Below are 14,573 nucleotides of genomic sequence, written 5' to 3' on the forward strand. Positions count from 1 at the left end.
ATGTGTATGGGGGTGGGTTGGGCCATTTCTTTCGTCTGTTTCCTTGCGCTACCTCGCAAACGCGGGAGACAGCGGCAAAAAAAAAAAAAAAAAAAAAAAAAAAAATATATATATATATATATATATATATACGGAATGTGTAATTTGTGACATAACATCTTGATCTCGAGTAATGTTAACTAGACAGAAAAAGACACAGAAATTTGACTAAGGTAAGTAAGCAATAAATAATATTGAATCTCCTCAGTTCGTTTGTTTATACAAAGTTTGAGGTCAACAGGATACCAGTGTATAGATGAAGATATTGATCGTGTTATTCATTTGCTCAGTCTCTCAGAATCTCATTCATCTCATGAATTTCTTTCCTCGTGACACACTAATCTGTTCTCTACATGTCACACAACAGTGCTAGTCCTCTACGTCCTATTTTCTAACATCTTTTTTGCTTAGTTTCTTGCTATTTCTTCCTTTATCTTTCTTTGTTGATTTCAATTTACTGTTCATGGTGACCCGCTGAGAGATATATATATCTTCGCCTTCCTCTTAACGTCTCATTATGTTTGCGTCTACAAGAATATCATCCGCACTGAGACCCTGTCCAGCTGTACCAGGTGTTGCTCTAAAGACGTGAAGAATTATCCTGAGCTTGAACCGCCACACTTGAAGGTGATGCCAATATCAGTGGCATTACTCTCGATCCAGTGGTTGACCTCTTCCTCCAGCTCACTGGAGAAGTGGTTCTTCCAGTCGCCCGTCGTGCCTGGAAGAAAAGATTCCATGCTATCTGATCACACCATAGAGGCTGGGTAGATGCTAAGTTCTCGAAATATGTGTAGCAGCAACAGGAACTGAATCTTGATATGAACCTTCAGTTCAAGATAAACCTTAGGCTAAGCTGATTCCTGGTAAAGGTATACCCCTATACGATCCTGAACTCTATGAGAAACTGAATCTTTGGTGATAATGAACCCTCTGTACGAAGCCGAACCCAGTATCAAACTGAAGTTCGTGGGAAACTGAGACCCAAGTGTAGATGAGCCCCAAGTGAACCACGAGAAACAACCGATTGAAATTGAACCCTACGTGAGTATTTAATATTGCCTCATACTTCTTCCAAATGATATTCGCATTAATCATACTCCCTCGATGAATGGAAGATTATCTTAGTGGAAGGGAACAAAGGATTCACGTCCAGGGAGCTTTCTGAAAATGGGTAAGAGGTCACCATGAGAGTGCCGCAGGGTTCTATCCTGGGACCATTACTCTTCCTGATCCATGTTAACGACTTACCTGAAGGTCTGGTCTCCTACCTGAACATGTTAGCAGATGATGCAAAGGTCCAGAGGGAAGCGAAGAGCGAGGAGGATTGCATCAGTTTACAAGGGGACCTAAACAGACTCCAAAGTTGGTCTGATCCATGGTTGATGAAATTCAACCCAAGCAAATTTAAAGTAATGAGGATGGGACAAAGTGAAAGACGGCCTCAATATGATTATCATCTGGCAGGATATAAGTTTCAGGATTCTATGTGTGAGGACCTGGGAGTCGACATTATCCCTAACTTGTCGCGTGAGTCCTACATTAGGAAGATAGTTAGGGAGACAAACTGTCTGCTGGGAAATATCAAATATACGGATGAGAAAATATTCAGCAAGCTATTCATATCCAACTTAAGGCCAAAACTAGAATACGCTTCACACGTTTGGTCACCATGCTACAAGAAGCAAAGAGAACTCATAGAGAAGGTCCAGAGGAGGGCAACAAAGATGATACCAGAATTAAGCAAGTTGAGTTACAGGGGATGGCTACAAGGATTAGATATGCCCATCTTGGATGAAAGAAGAGTCAGGGGTGACCAAATCAAAACCTTTAAGTATTCTACAACAGATGAAGTAGACGACGAACAGTTCTTCAAGAGATGTAAGGACAGTGCCAACCAGACAAACATTTTCGCCTGAATGAGGCGAAGTACTTATTCCTCAACATGACTGAAGATACATGAAATGATTTACCCATCAGAGTGATTGAAAGCAGCACTACAGATACGTTTAAGACGAGACGATAAATATTTCACTTCAAGTCCACGACTCCCATCGTTTGCACCTTCCTTAGTCACAGACAGTTTGCAGTATACTTTGTTTGTATTACACGTATGCTTTCTAATATCTACCACAGTAATCCGTAAGTTTCTAATATCTTTTACGATCAGAAACACCTATGAAAGAGCTCTACGGTCTGTTGCTGCTTGAACTAATTTGTATTCCTTAGCAAATATAACGTAACCAGACGCCGTCATATGAAGTTAAGCAACAAGCTTGTGAGCGAGTTATAAAGAATTACTTTTGTAGTATAACCAGACGCCGTCATATGAAGTTAAGCTTGTGAGCGAGTTATAAAGAATTACTTTTGCAGTATAAAAGTGGTGGATGAATGGAATGAAATGAGTTATTAGAGTATGAGGACAGCATACCAAAGTTCGGAGCTTCGCTAGTGTAGAACTCCCTCCCTCCCCACACAGTACAAAGAAGTCATTACCAATGAGTAATCACGTACCTTTTCTGAAGAATCCTCCCGATTTCTCCTTAACCTCAGAGATCCAAAAGCCTTCCATCAAAGGTTCTCCACGTTCTCGCATTGAAGTGAAGGAAGTGTGTTGGGCAACCTGCAGGAGGTGCCAGTTGGTCATTAGACGTATTTATTTATATAACCGACACACTTGGCATAAAACCAGATGAAAGTTTATCAATATATTGATGGAACATGAAACCAGATGCTATTTTTACCTGCTGTCACAGAGATTGTGAGGACATAAATGAGAAACAAGATATTTAAAGGCAATGCTGTTCTAGAGAATAGAGAAAAATACTAGAACTTGATTAAGAATACTGTTATAAACATCCGTGGTGTAGTGGTCAGTGTCACTGACTGTGAATCACGAGGACCCGGCTTCGAACCCATAACAGAGCAGTTGGCTCTCATCCGGTCCGACTGTTCATCCTCATACCGGTGCTGGTGGATACATAGGTATCAAAATTGCTCTGTACAGTTCTCTGTGCCTCAGCTGCTGGGTTATCAAGGATGTCACTGTACTCACTCGGGTATGAGTTCCACTTCCTGCACACAGAGGATTCTCGTCCCGGTTTTAACGTGCATATCTTACAGAAAGTTACCCTATCTCTGTTGCTATGGCCTGCACATTGCTCACCATACATTGCAATATGGATATAGCCAAGGAGGAGAAGAGAACGAGAATTTAAAAAGCAAAAATAAGACAAAACTATCAATTGCTTCCTCCAATTCAACTTATACCGAGGTCGATCATGTACATACAAACCCTTGATGCCAGACACTTACGTTCTCCAGCTGCTGCTCAGTGAGGTTCGCACCGATGAATTCATTCACCTTCCGCAGTTCCTTCATGATGTCTGCTTTCATATCCTCGTAGAAGACGAAGTGTAAGTTGGGGTGATCCCTCTTTTCCCAGGCCATCTTCACGTGCGGCCAGTATGGCGTATATAATACTGGAAATACATTCATTAAAGCCATTTTTTTTTTTTCTTAATCAGAGATGAATGATCTTTGTATCATCCTAGATTTGTAAACGTAGAATAATATTTCGTAAATCATATAATACATGACAGAGTGGATGTTTGTTTGCAAGTGAGGCAATTGCTCGTTTGTTCCTGAAGTAACCTTGTTAACGCGGGAGATGAAATTAAGCATAATAGTAGCATATCAAGGAACATGGTTTCTCTGCAGCTCCATCCATGTAACTTAGCCAAGAAACAGCCTGGTCCTAACTCCCGCCTTCACGTATGAGATAGTAAGAAAAGTTGCTTCTTAAGCTGAGAATCCATTCCAAATACAAGTATATATATATATATATATATATATATATATATATATATATATATATATATATATATATATATATATATATATATATATATATATATATATTTTTTTTTTTTTTTTTTTTTTTTTTTGCCGCTGTCTCCCGCGTTTGCGAGGTAGCGCAAGGAAACAGACGAAAGAAATGGCCCAACCCACCCCCATACACATGTATATACATACGTCCACACACGCAAATATACATACCTACACAGCTTTCCATGGTTTACCCCATATATATATATATGTATATATATATATAATATATATATATATATATATATATATATATATATATATATATATATATATATATATATGTGTGTGTGTGTGTGTGTGTGTGTGTGTGTGTGTGTGTGTGTCTATAAATACATACATACACACACACACATATATATATATATATATATATATATATATATATATATATATATATATATATATATATTAGCCAAAAGAAAATTCTCTTGACTGGTTCTGCAGTCAACACCTCAAATTGTCATAATACATCACACACTTAAGATGTACGAGAGCAACATGCATTAATATGATAACACAACGTGTCTCTGACTCGTCCGTATCTTCATGACTTACAATCATTGTCCATAAAATGTCTGACGAAGCTGTCGAAGGAGCCAGTGTAGCTGAAGATCTTCATGAAGCGGAAAAAGTGGTACATAGACACTATCAAGTCCTTGGGTTCCCTCACCATATACACCACCTACGGAACAAGGAACAATATCAGTCTTTACTGTCCTTCCTTGGGTTCCTGGTCATGTACACCACCTACGGAACAAGAGACCATATCGATGGTTGCTAACATCCGATGTTCATCTTGGCAGCCTGGAACACCTGAAGATCAACGAACGAAAAGTTCAGTATACCAAGTCGCTGGAATACACTGTCGCATCCAGCGCCTTCGACAGCAGTAAAGGTGATTCAGGCAGACAATGGTATAATGAAGTTATTGATGTTACACCTGGTAATCGAAGATGAAGGAAAAGACTCATTATCTGAAAAGTGAATTTCTCCTGAATGAAACTGTGATAAAAGAGTGAATCAAGAAGGTACACACAACACTGGAAGAAGGTAGCTTAACGAAATGCAGACTGCAACAGACAACTGGGTCCTTTCGAGTACGTTTGTGATGGCGGGAGATAATTGAACGTGGCGTTTAGCGTGAAGACAATAGAACAGCAAATAGATAACTAATGACAAATGGCATGTAAACTTTACTCTGAGGGTTGGGTTTACGCCAGTAGGATAAACGACAGCGAACAATCATACACAGCAGCCAATACGAGACACCAGCGTTAACGTAGGACCACGACTGTCCATTAGTATACAAACAAAGAAATGTGAAGTATTGGATGATCGATACTGAAGATATGTATTTGTGACAGTTTTGGCACATGAAAACGAGAAATGCTATGAGATAAGTGAGTGGGTACAGATGGAGGAGCTTTATTATAAGCCAAGACGTCAGGAGAGATATGGAAATAACAGTAGCTAGCGAAGGGGTACTGGAACCACAGTAAGAAGTGGGTCTTTCACATGATGTGTACGGCAGTATACCTGTAGAACTAGAGAGAGATACAACAAAGTGCAGGACAAAATCAGAACAATGTCCATAAGGTGACTACAATGAATGGCGTCACCAACACAGTTACTTCAATATGCCAATTGATGTATCATGAGCCTGACATGCACGTTTCTCTCTCTCTCTCTGACCTTGGTCTTGTCGAGGTAGTCAGGCGGGAGTAGGGAGAGAGGCAGATGGGTCTTGATGATGCGTGGATCGGGCAAGAACTCACACAGCTGCACAAACATGCCATCTTCCGGGTCCTTCCCTGGACACAGAAACTGGAACATCTGGTCAAAACCGCCGGAGCCTTCGTCCCCTCTGCCTTTACCGTCAGCGAACATATCACTCCTGAAGAGTTACAAACACCTGGTAGTGTAACCTAAAGAAAAATGGATGGACGGATATGACGACGTTATCTGGGGAGGCCAGATAACACATGACCTATTGGTTTATGACGAGGTTATCTGCTGGAGAACAGTACATGGGAGGGTCAGACAACAGAAGACCTGATGGTCTTTGACAAGGTTATGTGCTGGAGAACGGTACATGTGAGGAACAGATGACATCGGATCTAATGGCCTAAGCTATAACAAGGTTATCTGCTGGAGAACAGTACTTGGAAAGAACAGAATACAGAAAACCTGATGGTCTATGAAGAAGTTATCTGCTGGAGAACAGTACGTGGAATGGACAGGTAACATTAGACCTGATGGTGTATGACAAGGTTATCTCCTGGAGAACTGTTCATGGGAGGGACAGATAACACTAAACCTGATGGTCTATGACAAGTTATCTGTTGGAGAACAGTACGTAGGAAGGACAGATAGAAGACGTGATGATCTCTGAAGAAGTTATCTGTTGGAGTAGGATAGTTATGATAGCCTAAAATTCTAATATATATATATATATATATATATATATATATATATATATATATATATATATATATATATATATATATATATATATAATATATATATATATATATATATATATATATATATATATATATATATATATATAGATAGATAGATAGATAGATAGATAGATAGATAGAGAGAGAGAGAGAGAGAGAGAGAGAGAGAGAGAGAGAGAGAGAGAGAGAGAGAGAGAGAGAGAGAGAGAGTTACGAGCGTAAGCTGCAACTGTGTAAAAAATTTAGGTTTGTGGCAAGCAAACCCCGAATGAATATCTATATGTACTTCTTTTGTGGTTTATATAATATCTCCCCCTCTCTCTCTCGCACAAGGGTAATGCTCCCACCTCAAACTGAGAGCAAAAAAATATAATTACATTGTTTATAGCAGTAAGGGTAGGGTATTCTTCGTGTCTCGTCCGACATGGTACATGCCTCTAAACAAACTCCCCCAAGTCATTAGAGGAAAGTTGCAAATTATCACTCACCTGAAGCGAATCACAGATGTAACTTACAGATTTCGAATCTAATGATTTTCTTTCCCCTCCTCTTTGTCAATAAACTTAACTAAAAAAAAAAAAAAAAAAAAAAATACGTACAGAAATGTCTGTGCCACGAACCACCTCGTCCTTTAAGTACAACGTTACTAGATAACCGTGAACACACTCAAGTGCCTTACAAAATACATTGATAAAGCGACCCAGGTGCGATAAGACACATGGCCAGAACCTTCACGTTTAAGGCACGACTTCCACACTTGGTGACACCAGACGCCATCTGCTCTCACCTGCCTTCCACTCACCCAAAACCAAGATGAACACATCTTCCATAACGTAGCTGGCTTCCTCAGCCGTGTGGGAGCCTCACAAAAGCGATCCCCTGGACTGGTAACGCCTCATACTACAAGTAACATTCTGGGTGAAGTACTTGACATACCAGACATTCCTCATTAACAGTGGGTTCCAAGTGTTGAAGAACATTCAGCTTGTTACGAGAATGTATCCATGAAAAGAATCTCGAACTCATTTATAGACGATCTAAAGAAACAAAAAGACTTTCCCAATCTTCAAAAATTCAGTTATTCACGTCTTCTGTCCTCCTCTCTATGTCCATTTCCTTTTTTTTTTTTTTTTTTTTTTTTGGTCGCGCTTCATTCAGTTCGCACGAACGCCATTAACATAAAGGAAGGAAATGGGTTTCTTCTGGTGCCTTCACCTACAACTTACTCAATATCGGGAGACCTCATGAAGATGGACGTGTTGGCCAGGGGGTTCTTCAGGTCCGGGTTATGAAGCATCGTCCACAAGATCTCCTGCATCCACGTCGTCCCGGACTTGGGCACAGCCATCACCACCACGTCACTTGACTTGAACTAGAGACAAAGTATATGTCAATAAAGTATACACGTCAGCAAAGTGTACACGTCAACAAAGTATACACGTCGACAAAGTACACACGTCAACAAAGTATACACGTCAACAAAGTATACACGTCAATAAAGTATTTACGTCAACAAAGTATACAAGTCAACAAAATATACGTCAACAAAATATACACGTCGGCAAAGTATAAGTCGAATAAATATACACGTCAACAAAGCATACATATCGACATAGTATACACGTCGGCAAAGTATTCGTCGACAAAGTATACACGCCAAAGTATACACGTCGACAAAGTATATATTTCAGCAAAGGCACACTTACTAAATGACTCTACTGAAATGCTATTGCAGAAAAATTCATGATACTTGTTTCCCCATCAGATTTGTGTATATCAGTAGAGATGAAAGTAATAAATTACCTTAAAATTATATATTTTATCCGCGAAGTTCGTGAAGACGGTTGGGTAGAGCCAGCCGTCCGGGATGAGACGTACCATCCCATGATTATATAGCTTCTGTATCTTCTCCATCTTGGCCAGCCATTCCTCGCTCACGGGCTCCACCACATGTCCACTACGTAACCGTACACTCATCTGTAAACGCCATACTCGTTTGTCTATTACTAAACCAGGATCACTTTCTGGAAAGGTCCTGGTGCCATCCCAGGACCCTTTTCTCAAAGGTTCCTGCAGCACTCAGTTGTGGTAGGGACAGGATGGACTCCTTCGATGAGAATTCTCTAGCGTGATGGTACACTTCATCGTCCACTGACGATGATACAGCCTCGACAATGGTGAATTTTCACTCATGGCGTAATCTCAACCAGGCAGAGTCTAGTAACACTGCCGGGTGTGTAGGTTAGAGGAATAAGGCTAAGAGCTAAGGAAGGAGTAGCACTACTCCTTAAGCAGTTGTGCGAGTGTGTGAAAGAGTGTAAGGAAGTAAATTCTAGATTGATGTGGGTAAAATAAAGTGGATGGAGAGAGATGGGTGATTATTGGTGTTTATGTGCCTGGTCATGAGAAGTAAGGTCATGAGAGTTGTTTTGGGAGCAGCTGGGTGTGTCAGCATCTTTGGTGCAAGAGACAGGGTATTAGAGAATGCTAAGGTAAATAATGTGGCAGTTGAGGGTATAATTTGAGGGAATGGGGTATACAGTTATAAATGGAAATGGTGAACAGTTTAGAAGCTGTGTGCTGAAAAAGAACTGGTGATTAGGTAAACTTACTTTAAGAAGAGGGATATACACATATATACGTACATGGGTAGGAAAGATGGTCAGTGGTCATTATTGTATTACTTATCAGATAATCAACAGATGTGTAAAAGAGAAACTTTATGGCGTAAAAGCGCTGATAGGGGCAGGTGGTGGGATGTCTAATCACTATCTTGTGGAGGCCAGGGTGAAGGTTTTAGGAAAAGGGGAAATAATATCGGTGAGAAGAGAGTGGTGAGAGTAAGTAAGCTTAAAAAGGAGACGAGTGAAGAAATACCATGAGACTGACTTTAGAACGGCAAAAGGTGAGTTGAAGCAATGGGAAGGGGTGAGGAATCGGAGGTATTTAAGGAAGCAATGCTGGTATGTGCGAGAGATGCACTTGGCATGTGGGAGGTGGGCGGCGGGTCCAAACCTTAAGGGCAGAGACACATGTAGGCAGCTCACGGGAATAACTTAAACAGTACCTATAGAAGAGAGAGAGAGAGAGAGAGAGAGAGAGAGAGAGAGAGAGAGAGAGAGAGAGAGAGAGAGAGAGAGAGAGAGAGAGCGTCAACACCGCGGTGTATATAAAGAGGTGGTATTAAAGACAGTTAATGCCACGAAACATCATGAAACGGAGGAGTTTTACTCCCACTCTGGTAAACAAACGGTGGAGGTAGAGTCACTGCGGATGTGCGAGTTGTGCTTTACACTGGGAGGAACAAAATTCTTGTAGATAAGATATAGCAGCTCACAAGAAGCTAATCGAGGAACCGATTCTCGCTTTTGTATGCCATCAAACCCGCTTTCAGAACCATCACTATCTGGCCACACACACACACACACACACACATATATATATATATATATATATATATATATATATATATATATATATATATATATATATATATATATCCCTGGGGATAGGGGATTAAGAATACTTCCCACGTATTCCCTGCGTGTCGTAGAAGGCGACTAAAAGGGGAGGGAGCAGGGGGCTGGAAATCCTCCCCTCTCGGTTTTTTTTTGTTTTTTTTTTCAAAAGAAGGAACAGAGAATTGGGCCAGGTGAGGGTATTCCCTCAAAGGCCCAGTCCTCTGTTCTTAACGCTATCTTGCTAATGCGGGAAATGGCGAATAGTTTGAGAGAAAAAAAGAATATATATATATATATATATATATATATATATATATATATATATATATATATATATATATATATATATATAATAATAATAATAATAATAATGATAATAATAATGATAATAATCCATCTTCTGGGGATAATCCAATGTTGTCCTTTTTCGGTGCTTGAAAACCTGCTCGTCAAACGAGTTCTATCACCCCTACGGCAAAACGAACCCTAACCGATACGAGTCCCTTATGGTGTCATCATCAACTCATATAAACATAAAACACCAAAGTACTCATTAAAGAAAACTAATCTGGTGATAACATCCGCTACCAAGTGTCTCCCGTCTTATCAGTCTTACACGTTATTCCCAACCTATTACACTGATACCGACCTGCTGTCACACCACCGTGTTTGAAAATATTCTCCGACATAACCTTAGAATATCTAGAATATTTAGAATATTCAGAGTAATGTTTCTTTTTTTTTCCGTCCAACACAACCCCGATATTTCACTGGGTAACCTCGTCATATCTACCGGATTTATACAAACATTTCGTCAGATGATGATTACAAATATAAAACCGATGTTTTACACCATATAGATATATTTTCCGAGTTGAATGATCGGTTAGTTTATAATTTTTAAGCCTATCGACCACCAGTCATTATCGCCGTGTGGGACGTTTTATGGTGGCATTTATCACCGTTTGTGGCAACTGAGGAACTGTTATCTGGGTAATTGATGCACCAAAAGCCGCCGCTTCTCTTCGGTCATCCAGTTCATCTGTACTCATTCTCGTGTGTGTGTGTGTGTGTGTGTATGTGCGTGTGTGTGGGAACGTAAGTGCTACAAACAACCGTTATTGCATTTCCAGAACTAGTCATAACTCACCACTTATCCTGAAACAACCTAAACAAAATAGGTTACTATTTTTCATTATTCGATATATTATATAAAAGATATCTATCGAAGATAAGATGCCTGTTCCTATACGAGCTTAATTCAAAGTAGCCATATGTATACAATTCTGAGGGATATTTAGCCATATTCTAATGTCACATTTAGATTCATGGCTGATGTATTAGGTCGAGGTGTGCAATGGAAGAGAAAGAGAGACATCAGGGAAGGAGTTCGATATGATGGGCCATTTCGATGGTGTACGTAGGAGTAGGAAGCTGAAATTCAAGGCGAAAAGATGTGGCTAATTTTTGAAAAGGCTGAGAGAGCAAAGTGTAATGAAGGTGCATAATGAAGACGGACTGGAAGTTGAGTGAATGTAGGAATGTAGGTATTGAGGAGTTCAGTTTAGTAAGGTAGTGGAAAACCTGGAGTTGAATGTAAATGTGACAAAAGAGAGGCAAACCAAGGGAGAGATGGACAGATGTTGTGCGAGACATTGATTAAGGTTCGGGATTCTTCAAGTATAAATGTTAAACGATTGGTGTGGGGTTCTAGTGCACCGGAAACGTTCTGTGTAAACAGGTGTAAATGTACTGGACCTCCCACTTGAGAAATCAACTTGGCAGCCGAAATGAAAAAATGTTTGAAGCACTTTGATAAGTACGGGAGCCAACGTTTCACTTAAATCACTTATACTCACCCTTACTCTACGTCCAGTGTGCTAGAGGCTATATACACTTAATCCACTCGCAATAGAACTGAGAATCAAGCCAATGATGATAGAAAAAATGAAATAGAACTAACGTCATTATATTTGTATACTGGACGAGAAAGAGAGCTTATCTTACCTTTACTTTTCACGGTAGGCTTCAGCTGCAGATCCAGAGACACACACGCACGCACGCACACACCCAGCCTAGCCAGCTGGTGAGGACAATTGATATCCATGTGAAGCCGTAAACCTCTGGGCACCAACCTAGTCATAACCTTATCAGATCCCCGCTTATCTCGCTAGTTGACACGTTATGGAGGTCTGTCGCTCTGGGTCATGAGTGTGAAGTGAATCTCCCAACTATGCCCTCCTAGAACAACGTATTTGGAATCCTGTAAGGAAGGTGGATTCCATGATTATGATTGTCTAAGGCGTTAAAACAGATATGGAAAAGAGGGCTAGTTAGTAATGTTACATTTTCTGTAATGTCTAATCTCTGGAAAAATTTAAGACTTCTTACCATCAGGTTGGTTACGGTGTGTTTACGTAGGCATGACAGACTGCCATCACAAAACCGAAATTATGTAAAGACTGAGACGGCGAGGCTGCTACACGCCATCAGGAGCGTCTTTGTGGACAGACCTTGACCTGAACTGTTCGTGTGTGTATCTATACAGACAGCAGACATCGTACGGTGAAAGTGGTCACCTGATTGGCTGAACGGCGATGAATGCATTTGATATGATAGGCTGAACCCCCGACGAATGCGGCCACTTGATTGGCTTCACCCCGACGAATGCGGCTACTTGATTGGTTTAACCCTGACAAATGCGGCCGCTTGATTGGCTTAACCCCGACGAATACGGCCACTGGATTGGCTTAATCCTGAAGAATGTGGCCACTTGATTCGCTGGTTGGATTTTCCGGAAGTCCTCAGTGACTGTAAGAGGTACCCGGACGTCTCTTTCTTACTTATTTCTGGCGTAGCGAACTCATGATAACGATGTAGATCTGCAGACGAACATCTCACAGGACAAGACTACCAGCAAGTTCTGCATTATGTTGTTTGGGATCTTCAACAGCTGCGCCAAATCCAATGAAAATTCTATCATATATATCATCCGCGACTAAATCTTACCAAACACAATCCGCCCTTATATATATATATATATATATATATATATATATATATATATATATATATATATATATATATATATATATATATATATATATGAGCACATTCACTTACAATGCCTAAAGTGAACGCTTCTTGAAAACTTAACAATTTTGTTAAAAAGTTTGCTAGCAATGTGTTGTCTTATAGATGGACAGAATTATTTTGCAAAATGTGCGAAAGGTCAATGAAGTACGAGAGGAAGCACGTACTTTGTTTTTCAACATTTAGCTCATAAACACTGAACTACCGCTGTGACAAATTGGTCAACAGAGTACACGCCATCTTACATTATGTGCTACAACTTCTGGTCGGTAACTTCAATTTTCGTAGGACCTGTGTATGACAGTTGTTGATACTGACATTCCTCTGTGGAAACTGGAAAATGAGTCTTTAAAGTCTTTTTTTTTTAAGAAATAATCGAGGAAAAAATTATGTGGACACTTGCCACATCGGTGGTGATCCAGAAACACAATGACTTGGATTTCTATTGACGAAACAACAGATGATTAGGGAAGGTATGCTGCCGACGTGTTCACTGGAACCATGGAAAATTTCTTTTTTCGATATGTGCACAAAACTGCTGGTTCTTTCCTGTATTCTCTAACAGAAGAAAGAACGTTAAGATAGGTGAATTTGACATTTTGGAGACAAATTTTTTATACTGAGGTCCAACCTGTGTATAAACTTTTCCCCAATTTTTTTTCCTTTGAGAAGTAGCAAAGTTTCATTTCAAAAAATCGATGATAGTTACCTATTTCTGCAACAAGATGAATACCTATAACTTATCCCATTAAAAGTGTTGCACTATTATGAAAATATTTGTATGATTATATTCTAATGTAAGATTATCAATGACTGGTTTAATTTTGAATATTTCGGCATTGTGCACGGGACAAAATACATGCAATATACAGTATACTGTAGCACTCCCTGGCTATTGGGTAGAGACTGTAAGCACACGAGCGTTTCCCTTGGTTGCGCTGGCAACGTAATACCACCGGTTGTCAGTCCCAGTCAATTCGGTCTGTACGTCTGTTCGTGCACGGGGATCCCGGCGTGCGGCAGTCCTTGCTGAGCGACGGCCAACGTTCCTTGGGTCAAGTCGGCCTGTACGTGCACTATTTACATGTAGCGCGGTGCTCCCGGCATACTGTTTCCGTCCACACACTAAGATTCTCTGTATAGGTTCATGCTGGCGCACGGCTCCTGCTGTTCGACCTCTACTCTTGCCCGGAATTGCGGTAGATGTTAGCGTTATGTTCCCCGGGCTGAGCAAACTTGTCTTCAAAGTGGTTGGATAGTCACTGACTATCAATATGCCTCTGTTCTGCATATTGTATGACGAAGGCAATTATTTCAGCTTGGTTCATTACTCCACTTAGTCATTTTTATCACCTTTCCACACTCGATACATTTTTTGTTGTCACATTGATTCTCACTTTCATTATTCTTACAATTTAAAGTTTTATTCACTACTAACTAAACAATTTTAAAATATCCTTAATCGGCAATCTCTCGATGCGTGAGTGAGGCCTGTGATGATCACGTGATACGATTATGACCCTGGTTTAATGTTTATACATCACACACAAACTCCTTATTTCCCAGCCTGCTTCGTCCTTTTACATATGTAATATAATTACTTTTTTTTTTTTTTTTTAATTGTACT

At 40.1% G+C, this 14,573-nt stretch overlaps 1 protein-coding gene across 1 annotated transcript; it reads right to left on the reverse strand.

Annotated features, from left to right (window-relative positions):
- Positions 1–243: 243 nt before the first annotated feature.
- On the reverse strand, positions 244–12,046 carry LOC139757169 (sulfotransferase 1A1-like). Its single transcript, XM_071677291.1, has 8 exons — positions 11,861–12,046; positions 8,196–8,369; positions 7,619–7,764; positions 5,623–5,824; positions 4,486–4,612; positions 3,355–3,521; positions 2,554–2,662; positions 244–760 (listed from the first exon to the last, which is right to left on the reverse strand). Exons 2-8 carry the CDS (start codon positions 8,367–8,369, stop codon positions 636–638), a joined length of 1,050 nt encoding a protein of 349 aa, XP_071533392.1. The 5' UTR covers positions 11,861–12,046; the 3' UTR covers positions 244–635.
- Between the last annotated feature and the right edge of the window lie 2,527 nt (positions 12,047–14,573).

This window comes from Panulirus ornatus, chromosome 2 (assembly GCF_036320965.1).
Source record: "Panulirus ornatus isolate Po-2019 chromosome 2, ASM3632096v1, whole genome shotgun sequence".
In the NCBI taxonomy this organism is placed as follows: Eukaryota; Metazoa; Arthropoda; class Malacostraca; order Decapoda; family Palinuridae; genus Panulirus; species Panulirus ornatus.

Excerpts from the sequence above, each read along its gene's own strand:
- LOC139757169 (XM_071677291.1), bottom strand. The coding sequence starts at position 8,369 with ATGAGTGTACGGTTACGTAGTGGACATGTGGTGGAGCCCGTGAGCGAG. Across the intron at positions 2,663-3,354 it reads CTGAGCAGCAGCTGGAGAAC|GTTGCCCAACACACTTCCTT; the intron begins GTAAGTGTCTGG and ends CACCTCCTGCAG. Across the intron at positions 761-2,553 it reads GGGAGGATTCTTCAGAAAAG|GCACGACGGGCGACTGGAAG; the intron begins GTACGTGATTAC and ends CTTTTCTTCCAG.